Here is a 26,575-nt window from a genome sequence, read left to right as displayed (position 1 = left end):
CTCCTCCTCCTCCTCCCCCTCCTGCGCCTCCTCCTCCTCCTCCTCCGCTTCCTCCTCCTCCTCCTCCCCCTCCGGTTACGCCGCCGCTGCCGCTGCCGCAAGTGTTTCCGGATGCTCCCGAGTTACAGGAGCTCGAATTACTGCCGCAGGAATTGGAAGACGACGATGCGGAAGATGACGAGTTCACCGAGTTAACAGAGTTCACGTTCAAGACGACGTTGTTGCACGAGTTCGCGCCGCCCGGGCCGTTTGCGATGCTCTGATTGTTAGCAGGATTGTTCGTCGTGGCCGAGGCAGGCGTCGAGGCCATGCCTGTCCCCAGGCTCAGTTTCTCGTCCCTCGTTTTCTCGATGTCAGCATCCAGGTCGATTATCAGATCCCCGATACCGATGTCCCACTCGTTGTCGTCGTACTCAAAGTTGTTGCTGTTAGCGGCGGCCGCGTCTCCCGCCGCTGCTGCCGTGTTCTTCAAGTCCGGCCGAACTTCGACTCCGACTCGGACCTCCCGATCCTCCTCCTCCTCCTCCTCCTCCTCCTCACCGCCGCCGTCGTCGTCGTCCTCGTCGTCGTCGTCCTCGTGCTCGTCCCCTTGCTCGAGAATCGCGGCCACTGTGCCCCGCGCGGGTTGATGCCTGCGTTCGCCGCCTCCGCCACCGCCTCTTTCACGGCCGACCTGCAGGTCCCTGCTGCTCCTACGGAGGCTCGTCGCCGATCTATCGTCCGTAGAAGATGCGGCCGTCGGTCCTGTCGAGCCTTTGCGAATCGGGTTAGGGAGGCGACCGCCTATTGGCGTGGTCGCCATGCCCTTGAAACCGCTGCCCCTGTACCCGCCAGCCTGGTGGTCACCGAACACGCAACCTCGCTCCTGCGAAACTTTGTCTCGTTCAGAGTCGCGGTGTAGCCCCTGCAGCAACCTCCGCCCGCCCTACACGCGGCGTCCATCGGACACATCACTCCTCTGATTTAATCCTCGACTCTCTATCGCTTCGACGGCTTCCGCTTCCGTTGGAATTTACGATTCGGTTTAGGCGCCCGCGACTCGAGCCTCGTCGCCGCGCTGCAACGCTACCGCCGCCACTCTCCGTTCTTCCCTCCGTCGTCGCGGCTCTTCTCACTCTCTCTCTCTTTTTCTCTCTCCTCTTCTTCCTTTTCTTACTTCTTTCTTTCTTTCTTTCTTCCCTTTCTTCCTCTTTCTCCCTTCCCGGCGCTACCGTAGTACCGGCGTTGTTGTTGTTATCATGTCGTTGTATTCCTTTTTGTTCTTTTCCGCCATTCGTTCGTTTCTTCGTTTATTTTCACGTTCGTTATACGATATTTTTACCTTCTGGGAAACAAATGTTATCCGATACTTCGTTTCACTCTCTAATTTCTCTCGCGGATTTTCTATTTTTATTATTTTGCGAGTGCTTGTTTTCTCATATAAATTCTCTCAAAAAAGAGACCAGCTCCCGGCCTCGTGTCTTGTATCCGCTCCTTGCGACAGCAGCTGCCGTATCTGAAACAACGAAACGGCCCAAATTAGCACCCGACACCACTCACGCTCCTGCGAAGAATTAATCCTCCTTATCCTCCCCAATCCTCATCATCATCATCATCATCGTCATCATTATCATCATCATCATCATCATCGTCATCATCATCATCATCATAATCATCATCATCATCATCATCATTATCCTCATCCTCCAGAATACTTCAATATGTGTTCAAGGGTAATTGTGTTTTTTTTTTTTTTTTGATTTTTTGTTGTTTTTTTTTTTTTTTTTTTTTTTTTTAAATATGTTATTTATTGATTATTTCTTTTCATTTGTAGTCCACAATCACTTATAGACGTATGTAACAATCTTCGTTGTTGGATGTATTTTCGCTGATGTTTAGAATCTCAATTTTGTTATTTATCAATTAGTTTTTGTTTGTTTTTCTGTTTAATTTTTTTTTTTTTTTCACTCCTCTTCATCCATAGTTTTCTATTTCATTATACGTGTACAATCAAATAGATACATAAATATTACAGACATCATAGATATAGATATATGTATAGTATACCTACATATGGTTGCACATAAATCAATTACAATTCGCAGATCCCAATCATTATACAAGCAGATATACTAATGAATACGCGTATATGTAAATATGTGATATATTGACCGGCGATGTTGGGTAAATTTGCATGACTCGTTACATGCTATATATATATATATATATATATATATATATATATATATAAATATATAAATATATATAAATATATTATACATATACAATGTATACCGTGTACGCAATAAGCTTCTCATTATATGCAACAAATACATAAACCATCTGATATACATACACAATGTGTATATAAATTGTACAAAATCACGATGTACACCATGTTGTGACGCGTCGTTAAATTTGCGAATGTAGCATATATATGCATGTAACGTATGTATATCTAACACGTACGTATCAACTATACCTACACAGATACGTACACGGGTGAAAACGAACGCCTCGCGTATGTCCCCTGTCCCCGTCCCCTGTCCCCTGTCCCCTATCCCTTTACAGTTGGCAACACCAGCAAGGCACGTTGTTCGCTTTGACGTTTCACGTTGCACGTTTAATTAAACGATTTAATTGGGGAGGATCGGTTAATTAATTCACTCGAGTTTCGACATAGAGACGGAGCGACCAGCTGGATGAAGCAAACGTTATCAACGCTGATGCGTATATAGTATACACTCGTGTGCGAAAAGCGAGCGAAAGAGAAGATTGGTGGGGAGGGGGGGGGGGGGGGGGGGGGGGGGGGTCGAAATCGAACCTTGTTAAATTGGCGAAAATCGCGGGAATGTTTGCTAATGAAGCGGAGTTTTTAATTCTCTGGAATCTCGTCCCTCGATCTCGCGGCCTCTTTTCCATCTCGCCCGCCCACCACTCTCGTGCTACAGAAATTCTGATTACCACTTATTGTTACCGAAGCGGGAATTCGTGTCAAAGAACGATTAATTTTACCCACGGCGCTTTTGGCAGAGCGCCAGAAACTTTTTTTCTTTTCCTTTTTTGTTTTCTACCTTCAACGAATGATCAAGAAACGACAGAGCTTACATGTGGAACGGATCGACGAACAAAAATCCGTCCCCGGGACAAAAAAAAATCAGTCCAACGGGCGAAGAGTCTCGTATAAAGAGACGACGAGTAAAACAAAACGCGATGAACGAAGTTACGAAAGGAAATTGAAAATCTGATTTAACGTCCTTGATTTGTCGAGAGGATAATTATGTAAATTGTAATTGAAAAAAAAAAAAAAAAACAATTATTTACAAAAAAAAGACAACAAGCTTTTCGTTGAAAGTAGATATTAAAAATTAAAACTTCTTCTCGTTTTCAATCACCTACCGGAGCATAAAGGGGGAGAATAAGAACTTGAGAGAATTGAACGAACGAACGATCTCGGCGGAGAGTTATCGAGAAGAAGAGCCGAAAAACGATCGAAGCATGTCTTCGTGCTGTAGTCCGATGGAGAATTTATTACCTAGAATCATTTTCGGTTCGGCATCGCTCGCCTCCTCCTCTTCCTCCTCTTCTGCTCCCCCTTTTTCTACCGCCGCAAGTGATTAGCAAAGGCAATTAAATCGGCGGTCCGTAACCTGGAGCTCCCAACCCCCAAAATATAACACGTTAATACCCTCGACGTTCGTTATTACACGGATGGTCGATGTGCCTGAGTGGCGTCGTCGAGGTCCGATCCCTTCCTTCCCTCTCCTGGTCTTGGAAGAAGAGGAGCCGAGCGACAAGGAGTGGATCCCATAAAGAGCCGAGAACGGGCAGGCGACAGTTTGAAAGTGATTTAAATCAATCCTCGTAGAGACGAAATAAAAATGGGATATTTATTTGGAGGGCTGGCACGTGATGAAAACTGTTAAGCTTGGAAGCCTGCAGGCGACCGTTTCTATAAAAAAAAAAACTTTGCCCGTGCGGCAGCAGCGATGAGCCATATGCCGACTGACATGACTGACTGACTGACTGACTGACGTCGTTGGGCGAATTGAGAATGATGCCGCTCTGAGCATGTACCGGGTGAACCAGAGAGACGTGGTAAAAACAAGTTGGATATCTGCGATAAGAATTTATAAGCCACTTTCCTGCCCAACGTCGTCGATTTTTCCAACAAAAAAAAAAAAAAAAAAGAAAAAACGTAAAGTAGGCACCTATTAAAAGAAACCTTCCCGACCCACTCAGGATCTGACGAAGGAAAAAAAATATTTCACTCTATCTGAGATTTTCGAGAGACATGTAAGCAATCTTAACCTCCTCCACGTCTTTGTATCTGAAGTCTGTCTGAGAGGGTAGAAATGCCAGAAGCTAACCCCTCGTCGGGGCAAGAAATAATACATAGTTTTCAACAAAGACGAGAGGCGAAAGCAAAGAAGATGAAAAATTGTCAGAAAAGAAGACGAAGAAGAAGATGGAGAAGAAGAGACGATTTACATTTTTACACTATTCGAATCAAGTTGTCCTACACGCGTTGAAGTGTTTTAAACGGAGCACTAACGAAGAAGAGAAAAAAAAAATACATCCGAAACAGAAAAAGGAAGAAAGAAAACAGAGACAATCAAACAACGGTTGTTGACTCGAGCCTGTTGTGGCTTCTTCCGTATTTTATGAGTGACAAGGTTTGTGTGTAGGTATTCTTCGTTTTATGACAGCGTCAGAGAGAGGCTTGCGGAAAAACTGGAATGCCGACAAATAAACACAACGTTTCCGGTGTGAAGAATGGAAAGTTGTCTAGATATACCTGCGATAAGGATTTCTGTCAGTCTGTTATCCTTGACTATTAAAACGATCAAATTATCCAATTGTTCTTTTTATCTCTCGTTTGTTTGTTATCATTTTTTTTTTATACTTGGTATCATTGTGACGGATCTAAAACAGGTAAAATTTTCCTGACAGTCACACAGAAATCTCATTCTAATTCTCAGATTACAAAATTTACTCACTCGGTCAAGATCTTATTGGACGGATATTCCCAACCAAAAGTGAGGCGCGGTAAAAATATCGAAATGAAATTTTGTCAACTTTGAAAAATGGATCTAAAGTCCTGAACTTTTATGGAAAGGTTTTTGTAAATAGTTGTACATTACACTCAAGAAGTTTTAGAGGCATGTAACGAATAGTTTCGTAAAAAAAGCGTCAGAAAATTTTGGATAACGAAATTATTAAAAATCGCCAAAAATTCAAAAAAAAAATCAAGGAATTCATTCGACTTCATTCATATTTCATTTTTTAAATTTTTATCTCATCGCCAAAAGTGTTCAATATTTTCACCGAAATTAACTTTTGGTTGGGAATATCCGTCCAATAATACCTTTAAGGCAACGGTTGAATACAAGAGAAAACGAAGTTTTGGTTATTTTCCGAAACAGCCGTACCTATTGCCCGTCACTATGACTAGTATAAGTTCTCTATAAAAACGAGCAACAGAGCTAATCTTACCGGATTCATCGACAAGTTTTGTTACGACACCATGAATAAAATCGAGCTGATGAGAAATAATACCTGACGATAATAATGCATGTGTATAAATTACACACACAGTTACGCGCAGTGTTAGCTTGCCTAAATTAAATGCATTAATGCCTATACGAGCTGTCTGAGCAGATGTCGTCAGAATGTCGGATAAGTCGATTGAATTCACATAATTATATACACACTGTATCGTCGCGTAGCTTATAGACGTCACAAATATGTTTTACAAACAGGAGGGTGATTTCCACGTCCACTGTTCTTCCGCTTTTCCCCTACATGCCTTGCGTTTCACTGTTGCAATCGGATGAAGCAGAAACTAGAAGCCAGAGTTGACAACCGAACGTGTTAAACTTTTTGTGAAAAGAAAAATGCAGTTCATAATTTTACAAAAGTATCGGGAATTCAAGGTGTTTCAAAAAATTTTCATTTTCGCACTTCTCACTACTTTACTCGAATGAGCATTAGAACGTTTGGCTGCTAATTCTGGCTGCTAGTTCAAGCCTCGATACGATCAGCGAACGTTACCTATATGTGTCGGTGTTTCTTTTTCCCCCTTCCTTTTCCACGATTAACTAAAAATTATTTCCCACGGGTAACGCGATTCCAAGTTAAACTTCAAATCATATACAAAGATTCTCATAGCGCAGACTATCTTTCCGATTATCTGATTAGTTTCAAGCGACATACTAATTGTATAAGTACACAAATAACTTATCAATCATATTGATAATTTATTGCACATGATTTCTAGCGTGTTTCCTAGTCCCATTTCCGACTGATTTCTTGTAAGATTTCTAATTTGATTTCAGGGCGATCGAACAACGATTTATACAAAAAAAATAAAATAAAATAATAAACACGCTATTTCCAACTGTGTATAAATACGTATCTGCAAATCGATTGTTGATATCACGCCGAGAATAAAAAACTTCATCGATACAACACGTTGATTGAATTAATCAAATCCTTTACTATATCCAAAAAACAAATAAAATCTATATGTACAATACATATATAAGTATACTAAATAAAGTCAAACGATCATTCAGAGTACCTACTCTTAGTTTCTTCACACCTGAACGAATAAAGATCGTTATTTTTCTTTTTCTTCTTTACAGAACGATTTTCAAAAATACGACCCAAATTTCAATACATGTATATGTATATTGTTACCACTTGCCCCACAGATCTCGGGCACATTGTGAGTAGCGTATACGTATAAGCGAGGATGGCGACATGCGACACGAGCAAGAATCGCGAGTTGCGGTTGTGGCGGTACGGTTGCTGAATAATTGAGCGATCTCACGGCTATGAGGTGGAATTGTGAAAGCCGGCAATTCCCTTTCTAGCCATCTAGACATAGAGCGTGCTACTGCTACAGGCTGTAAGGTGGTATAATAAGCTACCTCCATAGGTTGCTCCTAAACAATGCTCGGTATCGTCGATGAGTGAGTGAGTGACTGACTGAGTGAGTGAGTGAGTGAGTGAGTGAGTGACTGTACCAAAGGTAACCGGTAGTCGCTAATAGCCCTAGCATCGGAGCAGAGACTGTACCATTGCAACACTCTGGTAAATTATACCGACACGTGTATGCCTGCCTGCCCATGGCTGTTTCATTGTCAGGTATATCAGCCCTATTACGTATAAATATGTACCTCCTCCTGCACGAGCACACAGGCATGTATCAGGCGAGTATGCACAGCGAATGATGGGTTGCTCCAGGGTGGCCGGTGGAGCGTAAACCGCCTGATCCATAGACAAGCTGAGGGTTGCAGGGAAGGGGAAGGGGAAGGGGGGGGGATCCCCCGTAACCCACCCCTCCCACTTGGGGGTGAAGCAGCATCTGTTTCTCCTAAATGCACGCCTAGGTTACACGAGTGTTTCCTGTGTTCGTGCGCATTCACACTGCTCAATGGATGGAGGGAGGGATGGATGGATGGATGGATGGATGGATGGATGGATGGATGGATGGATGAGCAACGTTTCATACGGCACACAGTGAAGGTAAGTGCGGAGTTCTAAATGTGCACGAGCTCTTTCCCCCCTTGTTCACCCCCCCCTCTGAACCCAGAAGGTGGAATAAATGCGTGAGCCTTCTGTACACGACGTATAATAAAAATAATAACAATAATAATAATAATAATAATAATAATAATAATAAGGAGAAGAAGAAGAAGACCCCTCTCTCTGTAATCTTTCTACTTTCCGTATATATTTATATGCATGGATGTACCGGGGTTGGAAAAACAAACACAAATGCTGTGCAAGTTTCATCCGAGGCAAGGCTTGACTGCGTTATGACAGACGTGCTGTGATGCATGCTGGGTATGATATTAACGTGAAAATAATCGACGACGAATGGATGGAAAATTATTAAGCAGCGATAAGAATCGAGCGACGGATTTCATTTGAAAATTCTACAAATTATTTCAAGTACGTTTATACACACTCATCGTGTATCGTGTTCAATTTTGGACAGCTGAAATACGACAAAAATTGAATGTCCCATTGACTTCTAAGTCTTTTGATACTCACGCACACTTCAGAGTTACAACTTTCAACTGAAATTCCATTTAAACCGCTTTAAATCACGCGTCGCAGTATAATCAGTGTAAATGCAGATAAAAGCCAGTGAAAGAGATTCAACGTTTTTTTACTTCAAAACTAAAGCTGTGTGATCCTCCTTGTCAACTCTATGATAAACAAGCGTTTAAGCACAACTGGCTGTAATAGAGTGAGAAAGAAGTACCTGAATTACCCGTTACCGAATTATCCCGGAAATGATCTAAGTTGGTGAAAATACTGGAATCACATAAAGCGGTAGCGCTGCACGTGACAAAGTTAAAAATCGAAAATAAGAAGGGAAAAGAATAAAAGAGAAAGGAAAAAGAAAACAAAACAAAATGAACGTGTAAAGTTAATCAACTTGTTTGGTAAATTAACCTCGAGTTTTACATGATGAACGTAATGAACGTTGAAAGGACTGCGAAGCCCCTCTCTCTCTCTCTCTCTCTCGCTCAAAGTGTAAAATATAATGACTAACTCCGCTAACTCTTTATCGCTATATACACCTAACTCTTGTGTAAATTTTATTTTTAGCCGCCACTTCGTTCAAGAAAAACTTTCTTCTCCTGCGTTGTGTGTGTGTGTGTGTATGTGTGCGTGTGTGTGTAAAATCTTCTTTCTGTATCCAAAATACATACACCGACACGCACAGGTACGCATATACAGACACATCTACTTAGCAGCTATTTCGCCGCCGAATCATCTACGATGCTTGATACAAAGTCAAGTTAGCTTGGGTTACACTCGTAAACTTTCGACCATAGTCTAAAGGCGCACTTTTTTTTTACTTGTCGTTCACCATCAGCATATCGGTGAACGACGACGGTGTTCTATTAGCACGTATCACGAGTCTGCAAGCAAGCAGCAATACCCTTGTACTATTATACATATTTATACATCAGATATAATAAGTTCCGCAATTTTCAACTAGGCAATCAATCGATTTTAATTATTCGAACTATTAGATACGTTTCTAGCCGCGGCGATATCGCTATAATTTCATACTCGATTCTTTCCTCTCTCTCGCTCTCTCTCGGCCTCTCACTCTAGCACCGTTTGAAATGGTAACACGATTAAAAACCGGTAGCTCCTACAACCTGCAGCATTGATCAATGATCCGCCGACAGTCGTTATAAAGACCAGCTATTATCGTTCCCTGATCGAACCTTACTCCGTCCCAATCGGAGAAAGGTTCTTCGCAGTGATTGGTTGAACAAACAAGAGCTTAAGAAGGACCGACTACTCGACACATGTTACAAGAAAGGGGTGAAATTTTTTTTACAAAATGCAAAAAAAAAAAAAAAAAAAAAAAATGCGAAAAATAACAAAACAGAATTACTATACCTATAAAGTTGATGCGTGTGGGAATATGGATAATCCGGCTTTCAACTTCTCAGGAGGTATCGCGATATCTAATATTCAAATGCCGACCTGATAGTTGAACTTTGTATATCCGTGGTGGTATGCATACCACAATACGATACCTGCGTACAACGTCGTGTCCAGTTTGCGTGCAAATTGTAATTATTTCGCGCCAGTAAGCAGCGGCAGCAGTCTCCCTACGAAAATAATATACCTCGTACCCGGTTGTATCCATGCAACAGTCAGCAGCAATGTGTGTAAGTAAATATATGTACAGCATGTACAGTAGATGATACAGTAGATGCGAGCGCGTGTATCCAGACGTAACAAACCAATCGTTCGCCGCGCGGACTGTTGAAGTGAGAGTTGAAGTGATAAAACGGAAGTGTTTCATTAGAGTGAGAGTGAGAGTGAGAAAGAGAAAGAGAAAGAGAAAGAGAAAGAGAACGAGAGAACACACCCACGCGAACGGGAAATGAATTAGGGAAGGATGAGGAGAAAAAAAACGAAAAAATAAATAAAAACAGAGATTAAAGAAACGGCGAGAGGTAAAAAGGAAACCGGCCGGTCTCTTTCGACAGATTAGATCATTTCGACAGATTTGAAATTGATGACTTTACTGACTCGGTAGGAGGTACTTCACATTTTAATTATCATCGGCGGTTAATAGAAACTTACAAACATCCAACGACGCATCACGCGCGATCTATACCCACGTGCCTACAAAGGTACACATATTATATGTATGCGTACATTACATATATATGTATATACATAAATGTAGAATGATATATATTTACGTCAACGCGTCACGTTCGAGACAATGAAATTAACCGCGAACGGCACGACAGAAAAAATCGGTTTGAAACGTCATTATTTATTTATTTATCTTGCTTTTTTTTTTGCTTCCATCGTGCACATTACACATGAGAATAAAATTTTCACACAGTCTAAACGTTCAAACAAATATAATTTAAACTTGTAAATTTTTGGCGAGGAAATTGATAAGATTAATTAAACGTTTCGTTTAATTATTATTATTATTATTATTATTATTATGACCACTATATTGTGCAGTGCACAACACGTTGCATATGTTGAGAACATATGTAAAGAAAGAAGGAAAATCACCAAATACCCACATCGTAGAATAATTAGAACGCGTAACTAACGATGAATCTCCCCTTTCAACGGTTGAATGACCTTCGCCTACGTGACGCACATATGTATGCGCAATCGAACCAATCGAACGGCGTTCAACGATTGTGTATAGAAACGTGACAGTAATAGATATAATTGAAAACGAATCTTTTTGTTACATCTACTCAACATGTTTCACTTCTACATATTCAATATTTATAATATATATATATATATATATCTTATGAGTATAATTTTCAAAGAAATCTCCAAGAAAATCTTCAGTATCAAACGAACAAAGCACGAAACCGTCTTTGATGCAAGGCGAGTGCCTGCCGAGTCTCGAATCGCCGTACATACATATGTGTGTATATATATATATATATATATATATATATATATATATATATATATATATATATATATATATATATATATATACATATATATAAGCATGACGTCACAAACATCAAGCGAATTGCATGGAGGTTGTTCTGAGAAGCGTGCGGAGAAGAGGAATGAATTACAATAGACGACGACACCGTGTGTAAAGCGTTGAAAAATAAAGAAGAAAAAATTAAAAAAAAAAAAAAAAAAATTAAAAAAAGGGGATATTCTCAGAAGAATGTATCTCTCCGAATATTTGTGTTCGACAAAGAGGTTAGGCGGGTTTTTCGCCCGATCGTGAAGAGAGTATTTGCATGAGAAACAAAGCTATAGAAAAAAAAAAAAAAAAAAAAAAAAAATTTGGCAACTCAGATTCGTTCGTCAATGCGATTTCTCTCCTATAGTACTAACAAAAGAAAACGAAGGAATAAATAAAAAAAAAAAGGCGTAAATCACGAAATGAAATAAGACGAGAAAAGAGAAAAGAAGAAAATTGGCAAAGCCTTGACAATTCGGCACGCCGCTTCTGGTATACGTATACAGTATGTGTACCTAATCGTCGGACTTGCCCAGGTGTTGTCGAACAATAAAACACAAAACGCGATAATAATTGATGGTATTTCTTCTGCTTCGCAGTGACTGAACAATTGCCACTCTTAAACAGAATATAAATTATTCAACGTGTATATTATAATACATATATACAGTATACACGCATCAAGGCGTAGACGGTTTGTGTCGAAATCCGTCAGGTCTGTCATCATCGCGATTCTTATCGTTGAGTAGATCTCGGGATGTCGCGTATCCTGTATACGTACGTACGTACGTATGTATGCATGCACGTATATACGCATGTATATGTACGTGTGCACTGCGGGCAGCGGCTGTGAGTCGTAGACGAGTTGTTTTTAGCTGTCGAGTGAGTCAAATCACCAACGCGATTAGATTAATGTCAATTTCTCACTTTTTTTTTTTCAATCCTTTTTTCCCCTTTATGGTAAAAGATAATTGACTCGGGCACCGAACATGCACAACGATTAGACGCGATGTATCGTAACACGGAGTATAAGCCACATGTATATACACATACATAAAACAGGTATCGGCCTTCCATACATGCTTCATTAGAAAAGCCCTCAATTTACGGTTCAACTGGTAAAATAAGTTTATAATACATTTGTGGAAAGCTTATACAATTTTACTTCACCGCATAATACAAGGATAAGATAATGCGTGTAAGGCTATTGTTTGCTTTCACCGGAAGCTCTAGTGGCAAACCGCGGGTTAAGTGAAAACGATTTAACGAATTACGATTTCGCCGGGAGTTTAAACTTTGTTCGCGATATGTACAATGTACCTACGGTATATAACGTATTGTTGCACCTTTATATATACCGGCGGGCGTCAAAGACGAGGGAAAATACGAAAATAGCTTTTCATTCCTTGCCAATTCTTCGCTTCGCTGGTTCGAATCCCCCGATTCCCCCTCGCCTGCCCGTTAGTTATAGGGAAGATATTCTGGCAATGATTCGAAACTCACTCGACGAACGAACAAAGAATTCAAATACTCGCCTATACTTTTCTCCTTCTTCATCGAGTATAATATTCTTACTGCGCAGCATCTGGTCTCTTTCGTCGTGACGGATTCCTCACTCTTTGGTACAAATTTTTCACTTCTTTTCACACGAACGTAACACGAATAAAGAGCTCCAAATATTGTGAAAATATCGTTATTCAAATAAAATTTCACGGTTTTACAAACGCGTAAAAATCTATAAACATACCTACGTAACTTAAAATTAGAAACTAAATTTTCACAATTCCCATTCATAACTTCACATGAACATTAATTTTCCGCCCAATTTCACGAATTGTTTTCGAATAGAACTTCTGTGCGGCGTTACTGCGTTGGAAAAAAAAAAAATTTAGTATTCAGCATACGTATTAAATATTAATGACGCACGACGCGACGGTCTGCAGCTGACAGCGTTATTACAGCCGTCGCAGTTGCGATCGCCGATGCTTGTTTCGTTGGGAAACGAGGAAATACGTCGATAATCTATGGTAATTATATCCACGCTGGGCTCGTTAATCGTGCATAACGATAGCCATGGATTAAATTTAATTATAAAGACGATAGCTCGTGACTGCAATCAAGCCCGAATTCCACAATGCATGGTATCGGTAGTGTATTACGTGCCTGTGTATAACGCACAATTCTCCTCGACAACACTTCAAATAGTTTCTATTGTATATCCGAACCACCAAAACGAGCAGCCGGTAAAGTTGAAGGCACTCAGGAATGTAACGAATGTAATTTGAAACAAAATTTGCACAACTAGCGTTAATGAATAAAACACAAGTTTGAAGGGTTTCCGTTCACGAAAGTATTGAAACAGTTAAAGAAAGGATTTGTTTGAAACAAACAAAATTCAAATCATCGTTAAAATAAGAATACGATTCACGCGTTCGTAAAACGATATGTTTCTTTATTTTTTATTATTCCTCTTCGTTTACGTTTCTCTGCCAACTTTACAAATTGAATCGTTCGACACATATTTTTACATTACACAAATGTATAACAAAGAAAAGTTTATTCGAAGTCAAGGTGATAATATTACCATGTTTTCGTAACAAATAATATTTTCACTTTAAACACGCGAAAGAATTAATTAATTATTCCAGCTTACGTTTAGTTCGTTCTGCAACGTTCATGCAGCGCATGGTTTATCCGAACCGATTCAACGATACGTCCCTCTTCCGAAATAAATATCTACTAACAAATTTTAATCACAATTTTTTTTTTCCAAGTCTCAGACATTTTTCTTTCCTTTCAATAAATACTGCACACGATTCTATAGCTGCATAAATTTATTAGACGGACAATAAATTATTTATCAACTTACACATCACGTATGAGAGTATTTCAAAAGAAGAGATAATCAATTTATCAACATATCTACAATACAAACAAGCTTCAAAACAAACAATAATGTGGAATTTCTTAACGACCAAACGCCAAAAAAATTTCCTCAATTTGCCAAAAACAACTCAAAGCGTGATTATTCGACTTCAACATTTCAAATAGTTCCTCTCTAGAAGTTGCGATATTTTTCTCCCCTATATATATACATACATACATATACCTATATGTATATAATTATAATTGGCATACCGATTATTACCATTATTATTATCATCACTATTACCATCGGATCCATTATGTTCGATGTTACAATGGCCCAGAGCCGATGGAGTTACAAATATGGGTAAATGCGAGGGTGAAACTGATCGATTCAACAAGCAAAAAAGACCGGCCAACTCACTCCACCTACGCGCGATTGTACGACTTAAAAGGTGTACCGCACATGTCCGAGTCATGGTCTTTGACCGGTTAGACCACTGACACAGAGTGGATACGACCAAGCCGCCTTCCCCCTCCCCCTCCCACTTCCTCTCGTCCTTCTCCTTTCCCAAGGTATCGACGGTCATCAAAACCCTAAACAAGTCGGCTACTTCCAAGAAGGTTGAAGCAGGTTATTAGACACAAGCAGCCGAAACTTGACGATAGCAAAAATTCCTGTTCGCCTAGTTTTTTTCTCTCCGATAAAATTTCCTTCCACCGCCAAGAGTAAAACCCTCGATTCATTTCCCCTGGATTCTCACTCGTTCTGCTTCCGAAGGAGGTTAATTCGGACGAGAATCATTTAATCCTTTTGCTCAGTCTCCTCAGTTGAACAAGTATAATATATACAATTTAGCCAGTTTCAACACAACAGCGATTGTTCGCGGATGAGTGAGCATCGGTATAAGTGTAAGTGGCATTAGGCGGAAAGCGGAAACGAAACCGTAGCGTACAAGCCTTGATTCTTGTCGCCGGAAGTGGTAGTCAGCCACTTCGGGACTCGGGTTTAAACAAGGCGGGGGGGCTGAGGAGGACAAATAGCGGAGGAGCACCGCTTCCTTCGACACTTGGTGGCGCATAATACCAAGTGCATGTGAGCAGTTTGCACAAGCGGCATCGTCCGCAGAAGCTAAAAAGCGAACCGACCGACCGACCGACCAACGAACGAATCAAAGAAAGAAAGAAAGAAAGAACGACAGAAAAAAAGAACCCAAATAATAGTGTGCGAGTATGTACTATGAGGTTCGAGGATGAAGCACATCGAAGACGCATGCAGGAATCCAGGCAGGATGCACGAGGAGCTAAAGAGCTCGAGGAGGCAGGCTCCTCGTGATAATAATTTGTATCGCGTGTCGAAAGCATCGTTCCTCTCCCTTTTTCTTTGTTTGTTTGTTTGTTTCTTGATTTTATTTTCTTTTTTTATTATTTATTTATTTTTTACTATAGTTACCTATAAGCTAAGCATCGTTAGATACTCTAGCTATAATAGCACCCCAACCAACGCGTTTCATTTTTCCTTTGATAGCTATTTTACTTTATTTCTTTCACAAATTCCTATAACGTTTTTCTGCGACTAGACTGTATTGTACGGTTACTTTTTCGTGTATTCTTTCAAACTTTGCCTTTTCGTTCTTTTTAGACTTCAAAAGATAATACATTATCCATATATGGGTACATAGCATATATATTATACAGAGAATGATAAATTCCAGCTCGTCTATCGATAAACTAAACTAAAATAAATAAACATAAAATGAATAAGAGTAATGATAATAATAACAATGAAAGATCAAACGAATCGCAACGACGCGGCTCGGCTCGGCTCGGCTCTGCGCAATCACATAACAACAGCGATTAGATTAAACGAAGTAGAATATCCTCGAGAATATCGGTGCTCTCTACCTCCTCATCCTTTTCACAGAGGAACGAAAAGAGATATAATAAAAAGAGAGCTGAGCCGATGTGAACTGCGGAAGAAGGCTTTTGTTAAACCGTAACCATGCATGTGTACAAAAATATTTTTCCAAGAGCATTATGATGATATTCGTCGGGAGATTTAGTGGTTTGAAATTTTTATAAAATCTACACACTGCTGTGGTGGTTCACAGCGTTAAAGAAACGTGAATTTTCCTCTTCACTCCGAGAAATTACACGATGTATAAGGTATGCATTTCGAATACACGAAGAAGAGTCAAAAACACCACGGCGTGAAAATCATAAGCAAATTTTTCCAACGTTCAACGTGTACTTAAGTCAAATAATTCCGGTTGCTTAATATTGATAATAATTAACGGTTCGTTATATCCCCATTTCTCGCCAATTTCACCTCTTCTTTTCTCCCTCTCACTCTCGTCAGTTTCTCTGTTCCTAATTATCCCCCAATATCTTCCGTCCGACATCACCACCTGCCTCTTTCTCCGTTATCCAATATTTATTTCCAACACACAAAACACAACGAAGGGCATAAATTAACTCTTTCAATTAGCCGAGAATTGAGGGGTGTTGCGAGGGGTGGAAGTCGCAGCACAGAAGACAGAGAGAAAGCTATTACGTCGTCACGTCGCGGTAGAATAAGCGGCAATAAGAAAAACAAACAAAAATGTGAGTAAATAAATGAGAAAAAGACGGTCGTCGTTTAGCCGAGGCAGCAACCAACGTCGGCGCCCGTTTCGTTTCGCCCGCATCTCTCTCTCTCTTTTTCTCTATCTCTCCTTCTTCATCCTCTTCCATCCTTCACCCTCGCCAGCTCGAATCACCCACCAGGGTTTCTCGTACCTCCTTCTTCTTTTTGTCTTTCGGTCGATCTGTAGAGTGGAGTGGAGGCCCGATATAATTAGCGCGTTTAACTCTGATTTATAATGACGGTGGAAACGCCTACTCTCTCTGTCTCTCTCTCTCTCTTTCTCCCTCTTTTTTTTTCACCCGTCCGTTCGCTGTCTATGTATTGTACAACGTGTGTACGTAATATACGAATGAATATCAGACGATTATTATACGAAAAGAGAAGTAATCAACGCGCTTCTTATAATACGACTTCACATATAATTATATTTATATACATGTATATTGTGTGCCGGATCGTGTATCGTATATCAACTGCTCCATACCGCACGCATGTGTGTAACATCGTATATACACATATAACGTTTGTAACACGCGTTCGACTAATTTATCATCACGGTTGTATTAATATATTATCGTTCTGTTATCGTTCGTTTCAAATTATACGATAATTAGGAAGTTATGTAGTCAGTCGCGTCGAACCAGCTTGGTCACGAAATCTGTACACGTAGGTATTTATATTCGGCTCAGTGTATAATACGTTAAATTGGTGTCTCGGTCGATGAATCAGAATAAAACAATCAACAAAAAAAAAAAAAACGTTTCAAAATCGATTTTTTTTCCTTCTTTTAATTGTAACTAATTTCGACAGACACATGAAAATTATAAAACCACAGCCGGCTGTACCTAATTAGTTATAGTTAGTTTCTTCCGCGATGCGAGCCGTGAGTTTAGACACCGTGCCGTTTACCCCTTATACGTACTCCAAGAACGGAAGTTGGAATAAGATTGACCATAAATAGAATCATGTGGGCAAGATAGAATGAATATGCACGGAAAAAATTGACGGTGGAAAACAACTACACGTGCAAAAGAATCCTATTATATTCCATGTATACGTACGTAGGTACAATTAGTGACGGCTGTTCACTGTGTATATGTATATTAGGATGGTCGTTAAATGTAAGATGATGTTTGATGGTCATAAATCGTTTCCAAATGTAGAACAAAATTGCTCTCTAATTTTTGTCATATTTTTATTCTCCGTCCTTATTCTCCCGGTAGATCGTATATTCCACACGAGACGTGGGTGTTTCAATTTAGTATATTATTTTGTAATCATCTTTCAAGCTATTTAACGTCGTATTTTATACTTTTTTTCAAAAATCTTCCTTGAATTTTGAATCGTTGCTATTTCCAATTGTATAGGAAGAAGATATGTGGTGAATTCCATTCTAGTGCTCAATAATTAAGTTGAAAAAAGGCCAGCAGGAAGACTCAGGGCTCTAAATAAAAATTAGAAAGAATTAGAGATTGGTTTTTTTTATATTCAGAACTGATCTACGACCATCTAAAATTGAAGTTTCAAAAAAAAATGTATAATAAATACTGTTGCACACGTGACATTTTACCATCGTTGTACATTTACAGAACTCATGTGCTAAATATTATTATGCAATATTTTCGAAAGGCACAAAAAAAAAAAAAAAAAGAAAACAAGAAGAAGAAGAAAAGAAAAGATCACCAAAGAATCATGTTTGTACGGCAAAAAAAACACAAGTAAAATTAATTGAAACAAAACGTTGTACATATATATCATTATATACTACATATAATCAAAGGAAGAAGACGAAAACGTAAGAAACAAATGATCAGAGAAAAAATGGAATAGGCAAGGGAAAGAAAGAAAGAAAAAACTTAAACAACGAAAGAAAGAAAATAAAAGAATGGAAAAAAGCTAATCCGAGAGCGTCTTGACTTGTTTATTGATTTGTTAGCGTGCCGAAGAGAAAAGCTCGTCGTTCTTCTTCATCGTCGTCGTCGTCGTCGTCGACGTGTCCGCGCGTCCCCGGGAAACATGTTAGCGCTCGTAAATGGAGTATACACTGTATAGACTATACATAGGAAGGTACTATAGGCCACAACCTATCCATTATGAAGCCTATATCAAACGATTATTACAAGCTAGAGCCTATCGCTCGGCTCGATCAATCACTTTTCAATCTATCCCCCCCCTCCCCGCCCCTCCCGCCCTCGTAAATCGCATTACGTGTGCTTATACATATCGCCGATATACATGCTTTGCAGCCGCACACCTCGACAATGTCGTCACCCCCCCCTCCCCCTTACTTTTCACCCCTAATAACCCATTAGCTTCGTAACCTGTTCTAGTATATACATATATGTAACTATATATAATTACAATATTAATTGTCTGTTGATTGCGTCTTGACGCAGCGCTTGAACCCGATCGACATTGATATTGTTTCAACGAGTTCACGACGCGTCGTGCGCTCAACTTCTATTATTATTATTATTGTTATTATTGTTATTATTATACGTATACGTCTTGTATATTAGGTACGTATCATAATGTATAATCTATTTGTATAGCAAAGGCGTGAAAAAAGAAAAGAAAACTAGGTATTGAAGAAAAAAAAAAAAAAAAAAAAATTTGTCGAATAAAAGCTGTGATTACGTCACAATATGTTCGTCGTTTATTATTTTTCTTGAATTTGTTTTCTTCCTCTTTCTTCTTTTACAGATCTTCGTTTTAACCACAAGAACAGGATGATGATGATGATGATTATGATGATGACGATGATGACGCAGTCACTGGCTGTGACGTAATCCACGCGTGCGTACACTATGTACACAGTCTTCTCATTGAGCGCCCAATTATAGTTGAATAATTACAGTATTTAGCACAAATTTTTTAATACATGCATGGATTATTACTTTTTATTTATTTAGTCATTTGTTTATTTATTTTTTTTTTTTCAATTTCTATTTCCTCTTTGTGATTATATATACATGTATAAATAATGCTATATCAACGGGATATTTCTAATACTACAACATGCGAGCTACGCGATGTAAAATAAGAGCGAGCGAGTCTCCTGCAGATAAACGACGTTTATTATATTATGTAGGTATATCGTCGAACCATGAATTCCAAAATCTGTTTCGATCCACCAGGGGTGAGTGAAAAAGGGAATGAAAGAAAGTCACTGAGGCGAGGAGGAGCGGCGGGTAAGTATATCTCTGCCCATGTATCCCAGGCAGGGAGAGCAGCGGTGTAGGTATGTACATATAACGTAGGTATAGTAGGTATGTAAACACCTCGCTCTATTCACAAAGATTCCCGAGTGACGTTAAATCCGATAATAGCCGGCGCGTGAACGGAATTCATTTTTGTCTTCAGGTCAGTCAGGCAGGGATTGCAAGCCAGCAGTAAACAAGAGCAAAAGAAGCTAGAGACGCGCTGGTATATTCAAGAAGCGTCAAGTTTTCTGTATAATAAGAATTATAAACGTACGTGTATAGAATATGCATGTGTAGGTGCGTACAGTGTAAATCTACACAAAGTACGAAGGATATCACCGTGAATTTGGTGCCAACAAATCTGACGTTTTATTAACCGGACACGTTGTTCGAAAGAATCGATTGATCGATAGCCGAACTCATTATTGACTGTGAGTTTATTTTACGATGGGATGGATGCACGAAGCAGGCAGTGAGAGGCCTTCTGGCTTTGATTCGCGTATTATATAGTAGCTTCCTCGGTAGCTTCGTTAATTCGACAAATTCTGTTGTTGCCAATTCTGTTGCGCAACACGCTGGTCTGAATGGATTGACTATGATATTATAGATGCCTTGCGTAATTCAGTATTATAAGTTGTACGATCGATTTCGATTGATTCAACAAAAGACGTTTCCTCCCATTCAAATCAGTATCCTCTACTCTATAAGATTCCCCCACCAAATACACATACCGTTAATACTTTACACTCGCATCAGCACTTTTGTTTCTGTTTCCGCGTTGAAACGATTATTTCAATCTTACGTGCACACGTAGATGAAAAGTACTTCAAACTCATATATTGTTGTGCATAGGCAGTATTAGGCAGACACTGTGTACCTTGCACTTCGTCAGATTCTACAGGAGAGCTTGACAACAACAACGACGGACAAGATGAATGCAAATGACAAATTATACGCGATGTGCCATTCTAGCTTAACTGATCACTGTGCAGCACTGGCATCGCTCGTCTCTCTCACTCTTTCTCTGTTCGAGGCGGTTGTTACCGGCAACACGAATCGGGCTGCGTGACGAGCGGCGCAAGTGCAATCAACGCAACGCAACGCATCACACACACACACACACACACACACACATACACTAGTCTCGTATAATATAATATATATCTCTACTGCTATACACCGAGTGCCGCAGTAGTTTACGTCAGTTTCTCCAATTAAAGAAACCCACCTCGCGTCATCTCGATAACCGTACCCGCGATATTATCGAGCTTCACTCTTTTGTTGTTTCACTCTTCTCGGGTCTCCTCGGTTTCTTTCTTATTCTTAACTGCAGCAGCAGCAGCAGCAGCAGCAGAAGCAGCAACAACAGTGTCACTGTCGTCCGCACAAAAATTCCCCGACATTGGTATCGAAAAGGGAGAAAAACAACGAATTCCCAAACAAACACTCCTATCCTTCGACGAGGTTTTTTTTATTCGGAAAATATTTCCTTCATTTTCCTCCGGTTCTAGCTGGTGAAAAATTCCCACGTTCTTACTCTCCTCTTTCTTTCACCTTTCTTTCCCGAAAATTTTTACCATCATTACCCTCCGTACAGTCCCAAGGCAGAAGGAAAGAAAGAGAGAAAGAGAGCGTCGAGGGGGGGAGAGCAAAATGAAAAAAGAGAAGAGATAAAGTCAGGGATCGAGTGAGTCGATGAAACAGGTCCGCGACGTGAGGCGACAGAGAAGAAGGGAGAAAGGAAGGAAGGGAGTGAGAGAGGGAGGGAGACGAGAGTCGGTTTTATGTATACCTGCAAGCTCAAGCTCGGCATGGGGGCGAAGGAAGACGACGAAGAGCCGGATAAAATGAAATAAAAAGAGGAGTTGAGAAGGGAGAAGGGGATGGATGAGAAGGGACGACCGATCGAGAAATGAATTCGGTGAAACGATATTTAATTTTTCTCTTCCTTTTGTCTCCTTTTCTCCTTCCCCCTGTTTCTTTTTTCTTCGAATATACTTTGCACGCACTACTCGCGTGATAGCCGCTGATTTACCAACGTTACAATAATTAACGACCTCTGTAATTGCCTGATTAATGTCCCCGAGCGATCAGCTTCTTCGTCCAATTCAATACCCGGTCGAATAATACACTGTGTTTATAAAATCCGTGCCTATCGTTAGACGATCCCACGCTCCTGAAATCACGTGGAAATAAGAAATATTCCACCGTCGTATTATACATTTTTTTCTGTCTTTGTTTGTTTGTTTGTTTGTTTGTTTGTTTGTTTTCCATCCGTTATTGTTTACCCAACAAATTTTACACACCTTGTAGTAAAATTCGTCCAACGATCGAAGTGCATCTAATCTGATGATGTACACGTACAAAAAATAGAGTGTAAAACTAGAGATGACAAGTTTCATAGAAATGCAATTATAATTGTATAATAGTATGTGTGTATATATATATATATTATATATATATATAATATATATGTATGATATGATAAAGTGAATGATTCGGTACCTTTTCCTCACAGCGACAGATTAAATAATCCAATTCTGTTATGGAACACGAATCGCGTAGGTTCGAATTCTGGTATGCAGGTAATGTGTGTAGGTATATCCTCCAAGCGTGGCGTTGCCTCTCTTTCTTTCTCTCTCTCTCGCTCTCTCGCTCGCTCGCTCTCTCTTTCTTTCTCTCTCTTTCCTCGAGTAAGAAGTGTGCGATAAGTAATCCAAGAATGTTAACCAACAAAGGTGATGCACAAAAACCAACAATTTCACATCATCGTAATGGAAAAAGAATACAGAAAAAGGAGAAGATTAAAACAAAAAAAAAAAAAAAAGAACAAAAAGAGAAAGATTTAAATAAAAAAAAAAAATAAACCAAAACAGATATCGAATTCACTGAATCATGGCACAATTCACCGTTTCGTATATAAAGGACACCACATAATTTTACCAACAATAACATCAACAGCAACAACAACAACAACCACAACAGCGTCGGCAACAACAACAATTATTATTATTATTATAAGAATATCAATTACAATTCTAATAACAATCGTAATCACAATCCATCGGCGGCACTAATTTTTTCACACAAGCACGATGATCCGCGGCAATGATTATTCCTCGAATAATAATAATAACAACAACAATAATCATCAAAGCCGTGATAACCGTACGAAGAATTCGAGCACAACGTATTTTCGTTAATTATTATATCAACGTCGCACTCGCGGTTAATATTATTCGTAACCGTCGTCTGTCCGTGAAAGTAGCCGGAGCAACAGATATCGTTAGTTAAACATCGTCGACAAAAATGGCTGAATATTAATAAAGCCATGCTAGGTATAACCTAGGCAAGCCGAATGAATAGACGAGGGACGCGATCGCTGCTACATGGTAGCCAGGATCGGGAGTTTTGGTGTGTCCGGGTATGCCCGGGGAGTGAAAGCGGATGAGGATATTGTAGGCAGTAGAAAGAAGGAAAAAGTAACTGTGAAAATGCGTGTTTAAACCGTGATATACGACATATCCTTTCCAAAGTAAAACCACACATGTGTAGTGAGAATCACGCACTTGCTACATTATACTTCACACTTTGCGCGTTTACGGTAGTGCGACGACGATTTAGGGGCTGGGGGTGGAGGTGGGGGGATAAATTTAAGTTAGGTACGATTTGATTTACGCCGAGGTTGTTAATAACAAGACGCGTTTATCTTGGTTTATCGTTGACCGATAAGCGAGCAATAGACCGTTTTCGTCGAGAGCTCGTCAAAGTTCACTTTGCCAGGCCAAGCGCTTGGCATTTACTGAAGCATCGCTGCCCCCTACCACGGATCCGCACCGACGCCGGCTCTCTTGGTGCAGTCGGTTATCTCCGTCTTTCTTCGCCCCCTCCTCCTCGCTCTCTTACTCCCTCTCTCTCCCTCTCTCTTTCCTTCTCTGTTTCGTTTCGTTTCGTTTCGTTTCGCTTGGCTCCGTTCTGCCCTCGTCCCGCCGCCAAGGGGGTTTCAGGCATCAAGAGAGAAAGAGAAAGAGAAAGAGAAAGAGAAAGAGAAAGAGAGAGAGAGAGAGGACTGAACCCTCGGCGTTGAACCCTCGGTCCTCAGCCCCTCGGTTCTAGACCCTGTGCCACCCTAAACCACCACCACCACCACTACCACCTCGACGTATAGACGCGGGGAAGACCCAAAGGAAAATTAGATCACAGGAATATCGTGCGGAGAAACGGAAACTTGCTTGAAGGGAGGGTAGAGAAGAAAAAAAAAGAGAAGAGGAGACGAGACGAGACGAGACGAGAAGAAGTAAAGAGAAAGAAAAAGAAAAGAACAAGACAGGATCGAGAGTAAAAAAGAAGTTATTGGCTCAAATTTATACGGGAAAATGTATCGGACAGCTACCCCGCGCGTCTTATTGACCCTTACGCTTGTAGGTATGTAATACAAGTACATGCCTTCCTTTTTTACTTTCTTCCTCTCTTTGTTTCAGAAGTAGTATTCCATCTAATACTTATTTCGTGTAGATATACGTGTATACCGTGTAAACGAGCCTTAAGCCCCCCACCTATTTGTTAGGTACTACACGAATTGCTTTACAGTTAGAGAAAGGAACAACTTTGTCCAGATAATATAGATAAGATATTATAATATTTTTAACTGATGAGCTTCACATCGGACGAATAATTCTCTCATTTCCCTATCCCTGTGTATATACGGATATATATATGTTTGTGTGTGATGTGTATATATATATATGTATCATACGTACAGATGCACATAGAAGATAAATCACTAACTACAGTTGATTAGATTAAATATTATTCCCTACGTAGTGATTAACTTTGCTTATCGACGCGAACACCGCCTGCTGCGTTATTATTTATAGTCAAGCTTATAACATTTCAATACTCACGTAATAAATTAAATATATCGGAACATGTTCAACCCTCTTTCTCTCTCTATCTCTATTTTTTTCTATAAATATATCATATATTGCTCTCTTTCTTCTCTGCCCACTATTGCACACCGATGTAGGACTATGAAATTCATATAGTATCATAGGATTAAACAAAGATGTAAAGCGAACGACAAGCTCGTTCGTTATTAGCGAGCATTAGTCGGTCTGCCGCAAACGGGTATCCGAGAATATATATACACGATACGATTGTGTTACACGCGTGGATATAAGTACGGTCGCAATGAGTTGTGGGTATATGTACCTGCTGCATACATACATATTTACTTCTCGCTACGCAGGGACCGGAGGCGTTGGTGAATTAGTGATACAGCGGTGAATATACGTATAATATTCACATAATACGCTCGCCGTCTCGCATGGGAACTAGAAATCGTCAGCAATTGCCTACATGTATCATACACGCGGATAGATGGATAGATAGATACATAAATAGATATACACACACACATATATATATGTGTAACACAAATACGTATAGATGGGTATATAATAGGCGGGACGTTTTATTAACGACCGAGTACACATTAAATGTGTAATAAGTAAGACGATTTGATTAACGCGCAAATAAGACGATCGAGTTAAATATGTTGGAACGGAAATCAACAAGTATCCGCCGCCGCTGCCGCGTCGTTATAATAAGCTGCTCGTGACTAACTTGTAGGTATTTGCGTGCGTGTCTCTCCACTCATTCCGGGTTATCTCTATCTTCAATGATTAGAGACCGTAAACGTACGTACCATATATATATACGTACACACATGCGCACGTAGATGTATAACCGCGTGTGTGTTTGAGCCTAGCTGTAATCTAGCGCTTACATTCCCCTGCATTTTATTAAATATTGTAACGAAGTTGTGTTCACACTCCTTACCAATTATACACCCTGGCGTACGGCTGATGGATATATAATATAAATAATATTTAACATTATTATTGTAATTTTTTAATAATAGGGAGTCTCTCTAGATTTTGATAGAAGCACTTTCTTTCAAAGTATATCCGCCTTTTCATACGTTAGATATTCTTTGTTGATGTGAGATTTCTTTGACTGATTTGTTCCTTTACATGCAATTTGCAGATTGCCTCATTTATTAGAATATCGTACAGGAGTAATAAGTTGATGATTTGTAGAATGGATTTTTCCACCATGGTTTGTCAAGATTTGTGGGAAAAATGGTTGATTCATCAAGCTTCGCGCCTCGATACTCATCGTTGGAAAACAATAAAAGGTAAAGAAATCGGATCGAATTGAATCGAAGAAACAAACAACGAACGGCAATCTCAAGTACAAATATAGGAGAAGAAAAAAACCAAGAAATAGAAGACGAAAAAGGAAAACAAGCTGGAAATGACGTTCGGCGATCGCAAAGTTATAAAGAAATGTACTCCCACTGTTCAAACAAAACTCTCAAGAAACGAATAAAAGTCTGGTCCTTGTCAGACGTTAGAAAATTGCCCGAATAGTTAATTCATGTTTGATTATAAAATCACATTGTAAAATTCTCCAAACCAATATATTTTCTATTACATAATTTTTTCCCCTACAACAAAAACGACAAAACGAACAACAACAATAATAATAAGACCCGATCGAACTCGAGACGAAAACTAAGCCGAGGTCGAAGCTGCGAAGCCTCGAGAGTTTAACACACGTTCATAAATAAAATAGAGAGTCTGAGATGCTGCCGGCGCTTGAATGCTGGTCGGTTGGTTGTAAGTTAATCGCCGGCGTCGACTGGCGAATTTATCAATCTCTCGATGGATTTACAGTATTGTCAAGCAAAGCGGGTATCAATTACTGTCTTTGATATTATTATAGTAGAAAGGCGGCAAAAGCTCGGCGGGCACGTAGTGTCAGGGAATGACAAATGCGCTTGCCGACCGACCGACCAGCCAACGCGCCACGAATACC

The 26,575-nt window shown here is 39.9% G+C and overlaps 1 protein-coding gene across 5 annotated transcripts in view; it reads right to left on the bottom strand.

Moving 5' to 3' along the window:
- The window catches only part of LOC124416560 (zinc finger protein 608-like), a 97,047-nt gene that overhangs the window by 46,591 nt on the left and 23,881 nt on the right, over positions 1-26,575 (bottom strand). For 4 of the 5 annotated variants that reach the window (XM_046897746.1, XM_046897741.1, XM_046897743.1 and 1 more), the window contains exons 2-3: positions 82-1,495; positions 28-51 (exon numbers count right to left, since the gene is read on the bottom strand). In XM_046897746.1, the coding sequence (XP_046753702.1) occupies positions 28-51; positions 82-802 (745 nt within the window). In that variant the 5' untranslated portion in view covers positions 803-1,495. Of the gene's footprint in view, positions 1-27; positions 52-81; positions 1,496-22,198; positions 22,322-26,575 lie in introns of those variants that run through there. The other variant, XM_046897742.1, reaches the window with a different exon arrangement.

The sequence above is a fragment of the Diprion similis genome, chromosome 2 (assembly GCF_021155765.1).
Source record: "Diprion similis isolate iyDipSimi1 chromosome 2, iyDipSimi1.1, whole genome shotgun sequence".
In the NCBI taxonomy this organism is placed as follows: Eukaryota; Metazoa; Arthropoda; class Insecta; order Hymenoptera; family Diprionidae; genus Diprion; species Diprion similis.
Note: the sequence above shows the minus strand (reverse complement) of the source record. Positions and strands in the feature narration are given on the sequence as shown.